Raw genomic sequence first — 19,502 nt, 5'->3', positions numbered from 1 at the left:
ACAATGACTAGCATACAAGGCCAGAGACATTTCTACTAGTGTGTGTGCCAAAGGGTGGGGAGAGAATGAGGGAGGGAGAGGGAAAAGGACACACAGAACAATAAACTACCGTACTAGGCCAGGCAACATTTAAGATTGATTGGTGGTTGGTCATCTAATGCGCCTATGCATGAGTATTTCAGGCAGAACCAAGCTAGGGAGGGGAGACAGATGTGGGACAGGACAAACAAACTTGCTAGGCCTAGTACATGCAAGGTCATGCAAGTGTGCAGACAGGACTTGCGAGGAAGGGGGAGGGGGACAAGTGCATCTAGTCCAGCAGGGGCCTGGGTTAAGTGCAGTGTGATTGCCCCTCACATGGAACGTATTCTGAGTGCAGTAGTGCCAAGCAGAGTGCAGAGACCCGGAGGGAAGTGCAAGACTGGCGAGGAGCCTGGAACATGTGAGGCTCTGGAGGTGCACCATGCGACCAGTCAGCGAACTGAACAGGTTGGTGAAGAGAAAGAAGGAGGGGAGCAGGAGAGAATAAAAAGGAGGTTAGCAAGGGAGACAGAGAGAGAAGGAGGAAGAGAGGAGGAAGGTCTTGAGGAGTTTCTGGAACTTAAGGAGGTCCGTCTCAAGACGAAGAGAGGCAAGGAGGCTGTTCTAGAGGGAGGCACCTGCAGAGGATAAGGTTCTACCCCCAAATCTCTGTTTGGAAAAACAGCTCACACGCAGAGAGTTGGTGGAGGCCGAGCAGAGGGACTTTAGGAAGAGAGCGTTGTGGATAGTAAGGGCCACGCCCCCAGACAGCCCTGTGGACTATGCAGAGGGACTTGAACTTGATCCTTGCAGCCACAGGGAGCCAGTGGAGGGATTTCAGCGTCAGAGAGATGCAGATTCCTGGGCTTGAGGGCAAGGATCTGTTCTGGATAAGTTGAAGAGGTCAGAGAGTAGAAGTAGGAAGATTGAGAAAGAGACTGTTACAGTATTCCAGTCTGGAGAGGACAAGGGCTCTGGAGACGGTGAGCCTCTGGGGCAAGGTGAGAAAAGGTAGAATAACTCTGAGGAGGTGTAGCGGTTAGTGGGACTTTTTAGACATGTCTGAGATGTGAGAAAAGAGGGAGAGAGTAGTGTTGAAGTTGACCCCTAGATTTTTTGCCTCACTGATGTGTGCAGGACCAAGGGTGGCTGGCCAGAGTGAAAGTGGTAAAGCGGGAGCAGGGGTCCCAATGAGGATGATTTCTGTCTTACTGGCATTAAGGCAGAGATCATTAGCAGCACACCAGGAATGAATTGCGGACAGACAGTCAGGAATGAGCGAGAAGGAGGAGGAAGAGGCAGAGTGTAGTCTGAGCTGTGTGTCATCCGCATAACACTGAAAGTTGGAGTGAAGGCAGAGATCTTGTGGGCCAAAGGGGTCATGTAGACATTGAAACACCAGGGGGATAGATTAGATCCCTGGAGGACAACACAAGTAGAGAGAGTGATAGTGGAGAGAAAGGACCCAAGTTCCACCTGGGAAGGACGGTAAGAGAGAAAGGACGCTAGCCACGCCAGGGCCTGATCTGTGATGACCAGGGTGTCATGGCGACGGGAGGTCAGGAAGTTGTCGTTTAACATATCAAAAGGAGAGGAGAGGTCAAGAACAATGAGGACAGAGGGAGAGTTAGAATCAAGTTGTGAGAGCAGGTCTTCATGGGTGTTCGGAAGAGCAGTTTCCGTGCCTCTGGATACTCTAACGCCAGACTAATGGTCATGTAGACAACCAACAGATTCAGTGTGGAGGGTAATATGAGAGATAGCCATCTTCTCCAGGAGTTTGCCCAAGAAATTAGTGATGGAGAACGGTTGATAGTTTGCCGAAATGGAAGGGTTGGCAGAGGGTGTTTTGAGCAGAGGGTGCGCAAGAGAATGCATGAGAGCAGTGGGGAAATCTCCAGTTGCAAAGGAGAGTTTGCAGAGGTCTGCCAAGGCTGGAGCTAGAGAGTCTATGTTGTCCTTGATGGTTTTGGAGGGGTAAGGGTCACCTGTTGGGAGGAGGCTTTCATAGGCCAGACTTGTCTAGAACCCTCCTCAGGTGTGAGAGGGAGAGAAGAGGCGGCATGGTGGAGGCGGCCGGGGGTCGAGGGGGCCAGGAGATGATGGTGCACGAGTGGGTGAGGAGGAGTGAGAGGGCAGGATGTCTAGTGTTTTGGCGGTGATGTGTGCAGCCAAGGCCCTGCAAAGGGCCTGGGTGGGTGCAATAGAGGATGAGGCTGCAATAGGGTTGGCCAGTTCCTTACAAACTTTGAAAAGTTTGCCCGTGTTGTTGGATGGCACGGACTTTAATATGGACTATTTTCTTGGACCGGATGCAGAGTCTATATTGCCTTTGCAGAAGGTGGCAGGCCAGCTTGTCAGAGGGTGCACCTGAAGATCCCCATGCGTTCCGCTGCCCTGCATTTGCGTTTATAGTCAGCCAAGTCAGCATTGTGTCAGTGTTTAGTCGGACCCTCATGAAAGGGGCAAGGATGTCGAGAGTATTGGAGATCGAAAGGTGAAAGTTAGAGAGGGCTGTGTCACTCCAGTGGCCATATCCCGAGCATGCACAGCAATAGTCACCTCATGAATATATATATATATATATATATGTTTATATATATATATGCCAATATTCATCCCCCGAGCATGTACACCAAAGGACATCTCCTGGCATGCACCCCAACATCTCCTTTTCTGAGCATACCCAAAGCATGCACTATTAGCTCGAAACGGAAGGGAGATGCGTTGTTTGTTTTACAATAAGATGTTTGAACTCAGTACATTATACATACCCAAACTTTATGAACTGTTTCTCAAAGGGGCTCCAAATATATCGAATTTTTTGTACCTGAATGAATCGAACCTGCAGAAACAAACCACATAAGCTCAATTATAGAGTGTACTGTGCTGTCATCAATTGATCCTTTAAGTGTAAGCAAGAGACCTTATTATTTGCACACTGGCGTCCACGGCATCAGCAATTTGTGGATTTTGTAGTGTTCCTGGGCCTGTAAATGGGACGTTAGAGTTATTTTCCCAGTGAGCAGGATGTATAATCAGTGCCAGAGGCTGTTGGGGAAGTCAGACCACCATGAATGAAACTGATTATACTCATGTTAATTGGCATGTCACTAAAGAGACTAGCTGATATTCAACCACAAACCACTGGATAGTCCTGTAGCTACCTAAAGGTCAACCAAAATGTAATTCAGTTATCCTGCGTCCAAATTTCATAAAGCAAGGAAGATCCTTCACCCCAGTGTTTCCCATTTCCATACAGGGTATTGATCCCAAACACCATGTGAAAGGTCTGGGAGTGACAGCACTATGGATGGCATTCTGTTGGCACCATCGGCAACTTTTTGATTCCCACCCTGTGGATGATGTCCAGCATTTGCCTACGCCAAGGTTGAGTCTTGTTTGGACTGGACAGCTCCATATACCACGACCTCCCCAGATATAAGCCAACACAAAGTCTAAAGTCGTTCTCGAGATCATCTTTATTCTAGATGCCATTTTGCTCAGGTGCTCTCTTGCTTTGCTAGACTCGTGGTGCCAGGAGGAAAAGCTTAAGAACAATATCTAGTGTGACCGGCGGCAGTGATGTAATGCGTATGTGGACCAGTTATAACTTTTCTTTGGCACAAATTCCGGCAGCAATAATTTTTAACATCCAATATTGCGCTCTATCGTAATTTTCAGATGTACAGAAATGGCACAATGCAATTCTAGGAGTCGAGCGTGAATAGTAAATTCAGCGTGTCCTAGGACTGTGAAGCGGTTGTGCAGGAATTTGCAAACTATGAGCATGCCTATATCATGCAATATGCATGTCAAGTGCTTGTCGCCATTAATGCTGTGTGTATTTGTAGAGCTGAGATTTGTGTCAGAGATATTTGTGCTGAATCAGCAATTACCTGGAACCCCCAGAAATGCCTATGCTCTTACCTTTAATGCATATGGCTGTTACCTGCAAGCTTAGCCATTGCAGCCCACTTAGGGAAAGCAGAAATCCAGCTTTAAGTGTTACTGTCATAACATGGATTTGGTGTACAACAATTAAACTCTTATTTTGATTTGTCAATATACAAGCATTATCTCCTTGTCCCTCTTTCGCATCGTACACCTCACTCTATGAGGTGCGTCCTCACCGGGGAATAGTCGATTCTCAAGCCCCCTTAAAATGTTTGGCTCTTCACTTGTGTTCTCCTAACAAGGGTGCAAAAGCAGCTCAAACTCACAGAGACTTCCTGTTTTGTTTGACTCCACTGGAGGCAGGTTCACATGCGCCTCCTCTCCAGCGTATGCAGGTAAGTAGTATTGCGCTCTATGACCGGGGATAGCTTTCTATGGTAAATCTGGTCTTTCCTTCCATGGTATTCCCTGGGCCATTTGGACAATAGGCCCTCAGACATGGGTGACTCTTAACATATTGAGGCCTCATCTCTGCATGTCAGAAATTAATTTCTCTCTAATAGGTATGTTCTGGGCTGAGAGTACTGCTGGGCGCACCATATCTCCAGCTACTCTTCAGGTCCTTTCCAGCCAAATGTCCTTCCCAAACCCTGGTGGGGCTCTCTGTCAGAATAGGAGGCTGTACCCTCAGTGGTGCATGCTCGTGGTCTAGGTGGGTTCCAGGGACAGGCACTGCTGGACACCCCTGTTGCCTTGTACTTCAGACAGATCGTGTGGATCCCTTTCTTACTCAGAAACAGGAACTGTTTGGCACACCTGTTGTCCTCGCTTCCTTTGGATCTTAATTTCAGGGTCGGTTGACCGCCTACATGTTAAGATAAAACCAATTTGCATGTACTTTCCCCAAAAATCTTTTACTAACGACTTTAGACTTGCTGGACGGATGTAGATGACATTTTCCAAAACAAATAAATGCCTGATTCCACCAAACTAGACATTTTGGGGAAAATGAATTAAACGGTTCAAAAGTTATGAAGAAACAAAAGCTGTTTTCGGCCTACTCCCATTCATTTTCCCATAGAGAAAAAGGTACTCCCATTTTAAACTCATTGCACGAAAACTGCTGCACTGTTTTGAACCAAACCCTTATGACACCTGTAAGTTGCACTGTTCTAGACTAAGTGCACTGTGATTTTAACGTGCCACTCGTAGTCCACCATGCCACTAGCGCCTCGCATACTGCCACATCTAGCCTACTGTAAACCTAAACGTCTATCCTGAAACACATCCAGCCTACCATACGATCAGTGTTCTACACCGATCCACAGAAGCTGTACTGTGTTTTCAGTATCCCACATAGTATGTTTGCCACTAACTCCCTTACAGCTAAGCTTTGGCTCTTATCCTCAGTCAGTTTCCTCTAGGCTCTAATAACCGACCACTCTATGCCAGAGCCTACGCACCTAATACTAAATATGACCTCATCCATGCTATGGGAGATCCAACCCACCGAATTCCTTCCACCTGTGAAGTACAGCCTACCTGACTCATATATTAGACCTACCCCATTTCTTCCAGATTTAAATCAAGGTCCCGGAAGCCATGATACCAACTTTACTATGTCGACCAATGTCTTAGATCATCCCACTCCTAGCCAATGGATTAACCTATTTGCAACTAAACCTACAACGTACCAGCCTTTTCCGGGCAAACTCAGAAACGAAAGATTAGGTACTAGACTTACTAAACGGTCATCCCCACAGATTACAGCTGGGGAGAAACCTATCCTATCCTCACAGCCAACTCTCTCAACAGCTAATACTATTCACCCCATAAGACCCAACAGTAACCCTAAGAGGGCCAGCTCTAATAAGAGTAAATGACCTAATAGCAACCCTAAGAAGGACAGCACTACCCCATCCCTGTCCAAAAGGCACTCTAATAAACACCAGATCCATGATCGCTCATGCTACAGATAAAGCGGACATTATTAATATGGGAGATCTAGACTTTCTAGCTATATCTGAGACTTGGCTCCATGCCAGAGCAGGACCATCGCTCCTACTAGCCATTCCTGATGCATACACTATTGTAAGAGCTGATAGAGCAACAACTAAAGGAGGAGGCATTGCCATTATCGCTAAGTCGAGCCTAGCACTTAGAGTAGCCACTACCCCCATTGTTAAGTCTTGCAAACTACTGACAGTCAAATTATCCACTTCCAAGTAAGTACATTAAGCATCCACCTAATCGACAGAAGTGCCGGTCCCATTGGGTCCTTTGAGGAAGACCTCACCACTCTAATCTCAGTCAACACCAAACCTACACCACAAATATTATTCTTAGGCGATTTCAACTTGGGCTACCAGAACCCCAATGACCAATCAGCAAAGGTACACGCTGATGCTCTTACTGAGCTAGGCCTTACGAAAAGAGTCGACCAACCAACTCACGAGAAAGGCAGAATATTAGATTGGGTTGCTAATCTCAATTGTGAAACCTCAATCACAGCCATTGAACCTCAAACTTGGACTGACCACTATCTAGTTTCCTTCACTATTCTGGCCAAACATATCGCTAACAAGCCTAACTTGAGAGCGCCACCCCTCATGACCAGGAATAAACGAAACATCACAATCGACAAGCTCTTACCCCTCTTACTCCCCACCTTGAACTCTTCTAATTCCCCAGACCCAGCGGAACTTGTCGATTTATATAACAAAACGATGACTCAAGCCTTAGACCTCCTTGCCCCACTTAAGTTACAGAAAAGTAAACCCAAAGCCCACCTTAACACATGGTTTGCCCCTCCGCTAAAAGCTCTAAAGACAGAAAAAAGAAAAATGGAAGGGATATGGAAAAACCTGCCATCCAAAAAAACAAAGACAACGCAAATGAAATATCCACCAAATACAAAACAGAAATACTCAGAACCAAACGTGAAACCTACAACGAAAGGATTCACAAAGCAAATTCCAATACAAGGGAACTTTTCCCAATTCTGAGGCAAATGGAATCACCAACACTCCCGGATGATTCTTGTTTAAAAGACAAAGCATGGTGTACGATCATTCAAAATGCCCTGTCTAACAAAATTGTCACTCTCCAAAATAAAATAGCAGCCAAAAGGCTTAACCTTTCCAAAATAGAGACCCACCATTTTTTTTTTTTTTAAAACTCTCCCTTAATCCACCATAAGAATTCAAATTCGCTCAAGTTACCACCTCTGAGGTCGAAAAGATTATAACATCGCCTAAAACTTTAAGATGCCAAGGCGATTTATGCCCGCCCCAAATAATCAAAGATGCCGCCAAAGACCTTGTCCCATTTATTACCAAACTAATAAATGCCACATTCCGTACAGGTAATGTTCCTACAAACCTGAAGGATGTGTGGATTCTGCCATTGCTAAAGAAATCAACATTGGACCCGGCCATCCCAACCAATTACAGGCCTATCACGACGGTCCCATTTTTACTTAAAATTATAGATAAAGCTGCATATCTCCAAATCTAGCGATACTTAGAGATTAATAATCTCCTAGGACTAAGGCAGTCTGGTTTCAGACCACTTCATGGTACTGAAACTGCCCTTTTAGATCTGAAAATGCAAATAGACCAACTGAAAGATAAACAGCAATGTGCCCTACTGCTCTTTCTAGACCTCTCGGCTGCCTTTGATTTGGTGGATCACAAAATCCTCTGTGAACACTTATCTTCTGTGGCCAACTTTTCCCAAGAAGCATCAGAGTGGATCAAATCCTTTCTCAGTAACAAATCAATGAGAGTCTTCTCTCCGTCAGCTGCTGCTGACCCGTCCCCTACTACATGTGGAGTTCTGCAAGGCTCCTGCGTCTCACCGACCATGTATCATGTATTTACAAAACCTTTGTTTGACAACTTTGAACATTTCGGTGTCATCTACACCAACTACGCAGATGACACCCAGATACTCATACCTCTCTCGGGCAACTATGACACTGACCTTGCCTTAGTGAACAAAATGTACCTCATCATTCAGGCATGGATGGCAATCCACAGCCTCTGCCTGAATGATAAGACAGAGATTCTGATTCTAGGAGCCCCAACCATCCTCAACAAATTGGACGTCCAATACTCATCCTTTAACATTGATGGCATTGTTATCAAAGTCGCCAAAGAGACTAAAACACTAGGTTTCTACGTGGATTCTACCTTGAACTTGTCCAAACAAGTCAATGTGACTGCCTCGGCAACTACATACACCTGTAAGTTAATTCATGCCTGCAAGCCATACCTATCCACAGAGAGTTGCATCACACTATCGAGAGCCTTAGTTTGTCCAAACTCGATTATTGTAATGCCCTCTATGCAGGACCCAGCAAACAAATTACAAACAAACTTCAAATACTACAAAACAATGCTCTCAGAACTGCATTGAGAATCTCAAGCAGAGAACATATCTCCGAGACCAGAAAAAAAGTACAAATGGCTTTCCATCCAGGATAAGATTCTTTTTTAAATAGTGTCTATCACTCATAAATGCCTTAACAATGCTGCGCCACAGTACCTAAGAGATAACAGAACAAAAACAAACTCATCACTGCCCACCAGGTCTGCCCATTCCTTTTGTATCACAGTTCCCAGATTTAATCTGAAAAGGGCTGGTGGCAACAGCTTCCCTGTTCAGGCTGCCCAATACTGGAATGCCCTCCCCATTCATCTGCAAACTGACCAAACCTTTTAAAGCTTCAGGATAAACACAGAAAAGTGGCTTGCTCTGTAATGCACTTGTTTCCACCAGGCAGATTATGCTCCGTTCATGCCAGGACTTTGCTATGCATCTACAAATGTTTTTCACGCTGTAAACGAGGACACTGTATCGTTGCTCTCCTGCTATGCATATCTGTATGTAACGTCAACCATTAGTGCTTACTGTAATGCGCCCAGAAACCCCAGATACCCCAAGGTGAGGTGCGCTCGATAAATCAATAAAACAAACAAAAGAAAGAACGTGGGCACAGACCTCTTTTAAATGCGTACTTATTCCCGAACATTGTAGTACTCATTTTATTGACCACAGAGACTCGAATTTCAACCTGAGCCATTCTTCAATGGGCGCTCAACCCACTGAGCTATTTTACGGGCATTTTCTGCTGCCATGTTGCATGCAGATCATTCCTATCACACGCAAACTGCCTGGAGAGGTCAATAAACCGAGGGCTGTACTCGCACAACCCACTAATAGTAAAATCCTGTTTGGTTCTCAGGATAGCCACAACGAATCGCATGCATAATGAAAACTGCATGTAATGCAGTTCAGTGGAGATTATCTCCCTATGCGGTTAGAATGTTGAAAACCCGGCTGCGTTTTACTGTTGGGTGGTGGATGATCCCAGCCGTGTGAGAAGAATACTACTAATGCTCCGGAGAATGCATTTGCCAGCATGTGCTTTTGGTTGCCATCATTGGGAAGCACATGGGTGCCTCCCATGGAGTGTATAATGTTCCAAAACGAGCAAGCAAGCAAAAGTCCTGGCAGCCTTTCTAATACAATGTACCCCCAGCTACTTGCTGCAATGGGACACTTCTGACCCGGCACCCTCCCTATAACTTCCCTTTTGCATGGTCTAGCTGTGCGTTTTTTTTTTTTATTACTAGAAACCTTTGCATCTTGTGATCCATGCACACACCAATTGGTGCAAAGGTCACCTCTTGGATGGGATTCTGCAAGTAACGGACTCACGTTCAACCACCCTCATACATCACATGCTCCCCAACAGTGGTGGGAAAAATTGCTAGATTCCGCTCGCCGTGGACACAAACTCTCTCCGATTTCGATTCCCTTTGCCCATCTCCACTGTTCCGCCACATCCGTGGATTCGCAAACATTTTTCACACAGATTCTTTGAGTTGTGAAATGCGAAATATTCCCTGTTGGGGGCAGACTGCCCTTATCCCCTTATAGCGAAACCCAACGAAGAGAAGCACAAGCTGCATGTACGAAATCTAACAATGGTGTCATGATCTTCATTGGCCCCGGCACCCCTCATGCAGGCCTTGTCCCACCCGTCCCTGAAAGGAACACACAGACTCAGGTCTTCCCGTATCGGACTCCCGGCGTGCACTGCCTGTCGTGCGGGACCTTCCCTTTTATTCCTAACTATGCGCAATGGCAGAACGTTGCCATCATGCCACATGACCACATCACATTCCTCCCTTTTCATCCATTCTTCAAAGTAATCAGCATAATGCTGACAGTCTTAAACATTGCAAACATGCTAACATACCAAACATGGGCAACATCGGGTGACGTATTCTGGACCCAGCTGTTTCGAGCCTAGTCACCCATTTTATAGTCTCGGAATCGTGCAGGGCATCTTCTTCCTTCTCGGCTGGGATATCTTTTCCCGCCACTCCGTCCTCAGTGACCTGACGTCAGCATCTCGTCTTCCGCTCTACCTCCTGGTGTTGGTTCCACACCTGGGGTTCCAGTCAGGGGAACTTCTTCCTCTCGTTCTCCTAGTCCATCATTTTCACCAAAAGAATTGAGTTTCAAGTCACTTTTCCCATTCGATCGGCGGCAGTTACCATCGGCCCTTTAACTTGGACCATACCATGGGGGAAGGCTCATAGGTGAGGGATAATTTCCCTTCTGGGTGACGATTATGCACAAACACAGTGTCCCCAATGGCAATGTCTGGAGGTTTGTGATGCCAACAGAGGTTTTCCTCATCATTGTGTATTCTACCATCTCCTGATGTTCTCTCATCATCGATGGTCCCCGGGGGTTGTGCTTCTATCTCTGGGAGGAGTCATCAGGGGTATCTCCTGAAGAATGCCTCTGTTGGGGCCACACCTGTGGACCGGTTAGGCATGGATCTGTATTACCTCAGGAATTGGTACTGAGTTCTCCTTAGTTCATGGCCCTGACCCTGCACTGTGCCGAATACTTTATTCAATGTCCTCATAAAGCGTTTGGCCTCCCCATTGGCTCTGGGCCATATTGGAGTAACTCTCTGGTGTGTGATCCCACAATCGGCCATGTAGTCTGCGAAGTTCTCCCCCTGAAATGGCAGTCCATTGTCCGAGCACATTATCCTTGGGAAGCCATGTGTCGCAAACATCTTCTCCAAGACATGCACCACCTAGTAAAATGATGTGGACTCAACCAGCTCGACCTCGGGATACCGAGACCACTGGTCTATCAGCACAAGGAAGTAAACCCCAGCCCTGTGGACCCAAGGTCTGCATGGACAACATCCCACAGCTGGTCCCTGCAAGGCATGGACGCTATCATCGGTTCTTTGTTGACTGGTGCTGTTGCCTGATACTAGATGCAGTTCACGACAAACTCATCCACTTTCGCCTCGAGACCCGGAAACCACACCTTCAGCCTTATCCTCAACATGGTCTTAGCCGTTCCCTGATGGCCACAGTGTGCTAGTTCTATCACCCTGCGTACTAGTGCCTGTGGGAGTACCAGCTGGAGTCCTCTTAAAATCAGTCCTTCTTCAGTTGCCGACAGCTCGTGTCTCACCCTCCACAGCTGTTCCAGGTCTTGTTGTGTGCTTCGACTCCTGCAGTTGGGGTTGACAGGCCAGTTTTCCAATCACCACTGGACATGGCTGCTTTGACTACCTCAAAACACCTGTCACCGTTCAAGGCATCTGCCACTTCCTGAATGGTGAGTGCAACGGGTCAGGCGGCCTCTACGGCCAGGCGAATATGCTCTTCCACCGCCACCTGTTCAGTGCCTTCTTGTCCGTCCCCCGCTCCTCGGGTGACGTGAGAGGTAGTCCGCAGGATTGTGCGCTCCAGGTCTGTATGTCAGCACCACCTCGTACTCCATCAGAGCCAGCATCCAGCATTCGATTCTTGGGGGTGGGTTGGACGAGGACCTTGCAATGATAGGGAGTAACAGTTTGTGGTCAGTCACTACCGTAACAGGTTTGTCCAGTATGCATAAACGAAAAAGGCGGCATCCCCAAAGGACGGCCAGTGCCTCCCTTTTGATCTGGGAGTAGTGTTGCTCGGTTTGGGTAAGCGCCTTGCTGGCATATGCAATCAGTCTCATCTGACCGTGCGCATCCTGTTGCAACAGAACTGCTCCCAGCCCGACCGGGCTGGCTTTGAAAAGGATCTCTGACTCTTTCCTCGGATTGAAGAATGCCATGCACTCCTTTCCCGTGAGTGCCCGTTTGATGGTATCAAAGGACTCCTGTTCTTTGGCGGTCCACTCCCACACTTTGTTCTTTCTGATCAGCAGCCTGAGGGGCTCGGAGAGGGCCGCCAAGTTTGGTATAAAGCGACCACATTACGTCCCCATCCCCAAGAAGCTCCTGATTTCAGACACATTCTCGGCGGGCTCGCCTCCTGGATGTCACAAATTTTCTGCGGGTTTGGGGAGATGCCGTTCTCGTGGAATACGAATACAAAGAACTCCATGCTGTTTTTCAGGAACTCACACTTCTCGCAATGTAAAGTGAGCCCAAGAAGCTGAATTCTTTCTAGTGGGTTTTCGATTCTTGTCATGTGTTCAGCCTCCGACGTGGTGTAGACCAAGACGTCGTCGCTGAGATTGATGACCCCATCAAGACCTGCTGATGCTCTGCGTATAACGTTCTCGAATACTTCTGCAGTGGAAGAGACCCCAAAGCTCAAATGTTTGTATTGATAGAGGCTTTGGTGGGTCGTAAAGGTGGTAATGTACCGCAAGTCTGGGTGGAGCTCAAGCTGATGGTACCAAGACCGCAGATCCACTTTTGAAAACACTCTTGCACCTTGTAGTTCCCAAACCACGTTGTCTAGAGTTGGGGTAATGTGTCATTCATGCTTAGTAGCCTGATTGGGATGTCTCCTGTCGACACAAAAATGTACCGACCCGGGTTGCTTAGGTTTGCTTGCCACAACCCACAACTTTTTTGATTGTCCAGTCCCACCAGGTTCTGCAATTCTTCTTCTACCTGCTGAATGAGATGAAAAGGAATCCAATGGTGTTCAAGTGCAGTCGAGTGTACCGTTGCGTTAATGTGCAGCTTGACAGGTTCACCCCATAGTTTGCCAACGCCCTCAAACACTGTCCTGAACCTCTCAAGGACCTCATTGATATCTTCGACATAGTCACTAAAGGGGAAATGAACAATTCCAAGGGCCTCTGCTGCCACACAGCTCAGTAGTGAGTGGACACTTATGTCAGTGACGAAGAACTTAGCCCTAATTTCCTTCCCTTCATGGGCCACTTTGGTAATGAACATGCCTTTGAGCGGTATTGGTCGTGTGCCGCCAAATATGAAAATCTTAGCCCAGGCTTCCGACAGCGGCAGGGTTCCTGTGAGAGCTTCGTAGTGGTGGGTCACCATCACGCGCAGTGACGCTCCCGTGTCTACAAGTACCAGCGTTTTTGCTCCGTCCACAGATACTGTACACATGGGTTGTCTACTTTTCTTCTTTATGGAGTCTAAGCTTGAGGTGAAGAGGATCTGTTCTTCCTCCTCCTCTTTTTCTGCCAGTTCTTGACTTGGTGGCTCCTGTTCCACAATCGCCACTTGCTTCTGTTGTCGTGTAGTGTCACTGGACATCCTGCTGGGCCTTCTGGGGATGGTCACAGGTGTGGGGGCTTTACACATCCTCTCAAAATGACCCGCTGTTCTGCAGCGCCCGTACACCCTCACTTTCGATGGGCATTCCCCAGCATGTGGAAGGTCAAAGACACACTTGGTGCATGGCTGCAGCGTTTCATTTCTCCTTGTCTCCCATCTGGGCCCTGCCGGACCAGCTTTCTGTGGGTGCCCAATTGAGCAAGCGCCTCCCACTTTTAGCAAACGAAATGCAGCGTCCACTTTTGTTGTGCGGCTCTCCGCCAGTTCGTATGATCTGCCCATCTCCAGAATGCGGGCTAGTGAAAGACCAGGCACACGCAGCTCTCCCCAGCGCAGCTTCCCAGAAGCGCACCCTTGTATCAGCTGGTTTCTCACAATGCCGTCCTCATTCTCCCATGCGCACTTACTTGCCAGATGATGGAGTCTGCCATAGAACTGGTCCAGAGATTCCTCCTCCTTCTGCTTCTCTCTGCACATAATGAACCTTTCATAGTCTTCATTGGCTAACGGAAAGAAGTGCTCTTTGAGGCTGCCCTTTGCTGCTTGATAAGAGTTGTCTGTTGGAGTGAGAGACCTGAATGTCTTGTGTACCTCCGACCCAGAGGAGTATGTGAGGGTCGCAATCTTTGCCTCATCATCTGTCTCGCCGGTTGCTCTGAAATACATGTCCAACTTTTCTATCCAGAGTGACCATTTCGGTCCCAGCTTCGAGGGATTTCCTGAAGTGCAAGATTCTGGCATTGGGGCCAGTGTCCTTTGTTCACGTGGGGTCCTTCTCGCCAGAGGGTGATTTGCAGCACCTTGACCAGCTCCCTGGACTTCATCTACATAACTCATGGTCGCAAGTCAGACAGGCACCTCCTATGTGGAAGAAGGCCGCAACCCGCGCCCGCTGGCACAATTCAGTGACGTTGACTGCTGTGGTGGGCACACTCTGCTCCCTCTGGGCGGCTACGTCTTGGTGTGAGGCACGTCTGCCCCTCCGGATGACAACTCAGGGGGACTTAAAAATCTTGATGGTAAAAAAAGGAGAGAGAGAAAAAAAAAGTTTTTTTGACAAAGGGCCCCTGTGGCCCTGTTTGTGGGCTATAGCCCTGTGGGTTCCAAAAATTCCCCACACGGCGCACGAGCACTCCACGTGTGGAGCCGCTGCTGTTGGGAAGACAAAATGGCGGTGTTAGCCTTACCGCAATGATTGAAACACCCGACAGGCGTCGGATTAGGTTGCCAGAGATAATATCAATGTCGGAAAACTTTCCCCCTGCCCAGCTGCATCCTCGTTGCCACTGTTATCTGCATTGCCCCAAGCGGCCCTCATGCAGGCCTTGTCCCACCCATCCCTGAAAGGAACACACATACTCAGGTCTCGCCGTATCGGGCTTCCAGCACGCACTGCCTTTCGTACAGGACTGCCCCTTTTATTCTTAACTATGCGCAGTGGCAGAACGTTGCCATCGCGTCGAGTGACCACATCACAAAGGGTGCGTGAAACATGCCATCACGCCAGTGAAATTTTTGTCCTTGCGAAATCAGGTAATGGCGTGCTCAACTCACAAGAACCCATGCGAAACCAGGACGGTTAAAATATTCCACTTGACACGTGAAATTCGGGTGGTGGCAGAACCAGAACCGGCGAAATTTTCAACCAGCACTACTCATCAATCACGCTAAAACATACAACTAGACAAAATACTCTTCCCAGCCTCAAAACAGTCACAACTCTACAATCCTCCACAAACTGGTAAAAACATCCTGACAGGTCAGGCACCTGAGGTTTCCCATCTGGAAACAAAACGCTTCTGGTGTACAACTCACTATCCGCATAGTAAACATACAAAGAGACGCCAGTTGTGACTGCTTGTAAACGCACCAAGAGTACACCACCTTGTCTTCTCACTCCCTTCCCCTAACAATTTCCACTTCCCCCATTTTCCCTTTCAGATCTAGGTGAGCACTGGTAGACCATACAAATGGCACTGGTGAGCGCTATGTTAAATGTTAAATATTAAAGGTATTTATATCATGCACCGTCACCAACAGAATTGTTCCCAGGCGCTTAGGCAGATCTGTAAAATAAGAGGTGGGTGGGTTAGGTTAGGTTAGCCGGGTGAAGAGGGAGTAGGAGAGTGAGGGAAGTGGTGTTCGCGGCTTCAGTTCGGTTTTCACCATGAGCTGAGATTTGGTGTGAATATCGGACCGATGCTAGACCTTGTGTGCTGTTGGTGCGGTTTATGTGTTGTTTGTTGTAGCAGTGTGGTTAAGTGTGTGGTTAAGTGTGTGTGGTTTGCTGGGTGAGAAATGGTTGTGTGGATTTTTGGGTGAATTAGTTATGCAGAGATTTGAGCTTGAGTTAGTAGGTTATATATCCTAGTTGTTGCAGATCTTGTTCCATTTGTCTAGCATTTCTGCAGGTAACCTTAATTGCCACTTTCCTTTTCTTGTTCATCTAATTGTTGTGGTTGATGGCGTTGCACGTTCCCTGCTGTGTTGTATTGAGCTCAGTGTAATCGGACTAATCCCCTCCTCTGCTATTGGTGCTGTAGATTAGCAGTCCCCTGCTCCCTTGTTATCTATTCAGTCGGTAGTCTGTTGGCTCTTGTGTGTAATTTGGAGGCCAGGGTGCTATTAATAAATTGTCCTTGTCCTTCCGTCCTGTTCTAGCTGTGCTATCAATCACATAGCATAAAACACATACTAGCATGTTGGCTAAAAATCTTAAACTGGGACAAAGTGCTTACTTTGTACTCTGGCTTCATGATGACTTGATTGACAACGGAACACTCGTCAGACGTGATTGGATACACTTGTTGGCCACACGATGGGCCCAGCTGTGCAGGCAGGTGGATCCATCCCACTTTCTTCAGAGAATATTTTTTGAACTCGTCCTAAAGGGGGATTAAAAGCAAGAGTCAGTATTCACCCATAGACCATGCAGGGGATGAATGTAGCCTGAAGGCCAACACAACATCCTCACACCCAAGCAGGCTTTGCCATTTTGTTTGGCTGCAGGTTTATCACAAACCGCAAACGAAGAAATATGTGAAGTCATGAATAATAGTAGACAATTTGTTCAGAGTGGCCAGTAGATGTAATAGTTTGGTGAGGCTTTATATGTGACAGAATCCTATATCAGAGATAAGCTCCTCAATGGAACATGTGATATGGAGGATGCCCGATGTATAACACCTGGAAGAGACTTTCGGGAGATCTGCCTTTTGGTCAGGCATGAAGGGTTTCTCTAGGGTCCAGGTCCTGTGTGCCCCACGAGCACTGCCCCCACCCCCCCACCAGAAGGCATGCCGTCAATACCAGGAGGGGGAGAAGTAGAAGTCAATTGACATCAAAGGGCCACATTGTGTCAAACATTAACCACATCATATATGCTCAAAGATTTTTTTGGGGAGGTATCCATCAGGATGGTGTGTGTGTGTACAAAGTTATAATAATTATTCAATTTTATTTAGAGAAAAAACTTTAGAAGAGTGAAGTTAAGGTGATGGTTTAATGCAACAAAACCTTTGAAATTCAACACTGTTGTAAATGGTGCTACCTTCACTCTAAGATCTCTTCTCCCCCATTGCACATACCTTTGTTATTCTGATGGGTAGTTTCCCATGATCAATACTTTCATGTCACCTGATGTTATCAATGTTCTGCAGTTTCCAGTGATATAATTGATGATGTAATAAGTGATGTCATATGTGACCACATTTGTGATGGCACCTGTAATGTCATCAGTGTGATAATGGGCTGCAAACCGGGGGCGCGCTCAGCGTTAAGCTGGAGTAGCTTCCACCTCTTGCCGAATTGCAAGGTGTTTATTGCGTTAAATCATCAGAAGTGTTTTCAGTGACTTTCAGTTTTGTTTTGCTACGTATCACGTCACTGGTAGCACTAAAGTGTTTTCATTTCATTGCAGGTGTCTTATTCACGATGTTTCTAAACTATGCACCGTGGGATTTCTCCCCTTTATGAGACCATGGCCCAACTGCCATGACTAGTGGCCCTTTTGTGATAATGAGAAACCAGGAAGAGAATGAGTGCACTATTTGGTATTTTAGCAAAAATTTGAAAAGCGTTTTTTTATCCCACGTTGGCCTCGCATGAATTTACCACAACTTAACTATAAATTGACCACAGAAATGATACAGGAACAGGTCACATGGATGAAAGTAGAGATGGTGACTTTTCATTTCTAAAAAGTCTCGGTTGCTGCAATGGAAAAGGGGAGATATATACAATTTGTTTTGGGCTGAGGTCACTCACTTCTCCATCAAATTTAAAAAAAACGACTGGATGGATTTACATCAATTATTTAGTGCAAGCCCGTCTAGCAGTTTTCACTGTGTGCCTGATCAAAGGATGCACCTTTTGCCTATTTCAAAATGAAAGGATCAGTCAAAAACAACCCTTTTTTCAATGTGTTTTTTTAGCCTGTGCACGAATTTGCTCCAAATGTTCAAATATTAGGAGGCCTGCATCTGAATTTAACTTTGAAGAATTACAGACAGCTACGTCAAACGACTCTAAAGTTATTAAGAATAGAATGTTCACAATAGTCAGTGGTCCATAGGTTTCACCTTAATTATGATATATATGAGTCAATCTGAAAAGATACTTTTTGGGCGGCTTATAACTCTGGTCCATTCGACAAAGCCAAACAAAACATACCCAGGGTATGAAATCAATTTTGTAATCTTTTGGAAATTTGCATGATGTTTCATCAAGGGGGGGCAAATTTATAAATGGGACCCAAATGTGTTCATCGGTACCACTGTTCCATTTTAAAAATTGCCCAAACTTAGGTACACAAAATTGTGTTATGGCCACAATACACGGATTATGTGGGTAAAGTGGCCACTGGGCTGGTCCTAGGCTAGGCCAGTGGCCCCAGAATGTGGCTACTCCATGGCAACACGCAATGGTTGAATTGAGGGGGTATACTGCATTATTTGCAGAACCTTATGCGTCAGGTAATGCAGCCATACCTTGTGTCCCAAGGATGTGCTGCACAAAGTGACACACAGCAGTGTGCACGCCAAAAAATCCACTTGTCAAAGGAATGTAACTTTTTGTATGTATCTTGAAAGAGGGCTTTTTCATATTTTACCTATATTGCTGGAACATTAAGAAATACATTGTTAGAAAAACCACTGAAATTCAGTGAAAAAACTTTACTAAAGGGGTGTGATAGTTAAGATGCCCCAATAACCTCTGTGAAAAGAAATTGTTAAAGGGGCGTTATTGTTAAACACAAAATCTAAAAGACACAGCACTTCACCAGTAATACTAAAGCTTGTGCCCCCAACATGCACTGCCCATCCCCCACACATCACAGATGATATCACAAATGGAATTATATACATAAAACGTATATGTGTGTAATATGAATCAATAACAGCTGCCGTATGCAGTGCTTCTTTTTCTCGTTAGTTACTATTAGATTGTGCTCCCCACTGGGAAATGTTCTCTCACTGGTCCAGCCTAGCGTTCCAGATGGCGTGGGTTGGAGTTGAACAACCTTTGTATCATTCAATGCAAATGCAATCTTATAGAAAAGTCATTGCAACCATGAAATCTACATGTGACATCTTCCTCCCTTCAAAGCACGGACCGGCACATTTACCTGCAATGCACATGTTATAGTCCAATCTTGGCAACCATGAAATGCTCATGCTCCTCTTGAGGGTCTATCCGTCTATGCTGTCACCGCTCTCCCCAACACCCACCAGTGCCCATCAGACACGAGGACAATTGCCTTAGTCAATCTTTCCACTCTGATGGGTCTGCTGGACCTGGATTCTCCCTTTGGAATGGAATATGGCAGCTTGGCCCTCACCCTATCTCCGGCTCGCAGCAAAGTCTTTCTTCAGGTCTTATTCGCCACGATCTCCCTTCCAGAAACCTGTGTGGATATCACCCTCTCTCTATAGCACACTGAGCTCTCCAAAAGTGTGGACTCCTTGCAACATTTTCGACACCTGCACCACATGAGCTCAAAGGG

At 46.5% G+C, this 19,502-nt stretch overlaps 1 protein-coding gene across 1 annotated transcript in view; it reads right to left on the bottom strand.

Annotated features, from left to right (window-relative positions):
• The window catches only part of LOC138448004 (probable cation-transporting ATPase 13A5), a 512,982-nt gene that overhangs the window by 446,174 nt on the left and 47,306 nt on the right, over nucleotides 1-19,502 (bottom strand). Inside the window, exons 3-4 of the mRNA XM_069604536.1 lie at nucleotides 16,237-16,383; nucleotides 2,796-2,866 (exon numbers count right to left, since the gene is read on the bottom strand). Of these exons, the coding sequence (XP_069460637.1) occupies nucleotides 2,796-2,866; nucleotides 16,237-16,383 (218 nt within the window). The remainder of the gene's footprint in view (nucleotides 1-2,795; nucleotides 2,867-16,236; nucleotides 16,384-19,502) is intronic.

The sequence above is a fragment of the Ambystoma mexicanum genome, chromosome 3q (genome assembly GCF_040938575.1).
Source record: "Ambystoma mexicanum isolate Mex_15411 chromosome 3q, UKY_AmexF1_1, whole genome shotgun sequence".
NCBI classification, from domain to species: Eukaryota; Metazoa; Chordata; class Amphibia; order Caudata; family Ambystomatidae; genus Ambystoma; species Ambystoma mexicanum.
The sequence above is the reverse complement of the archived record's forward strand: the minus strand, read 5'-3'. Positions and strand labels throughout refer to the sequence as shown.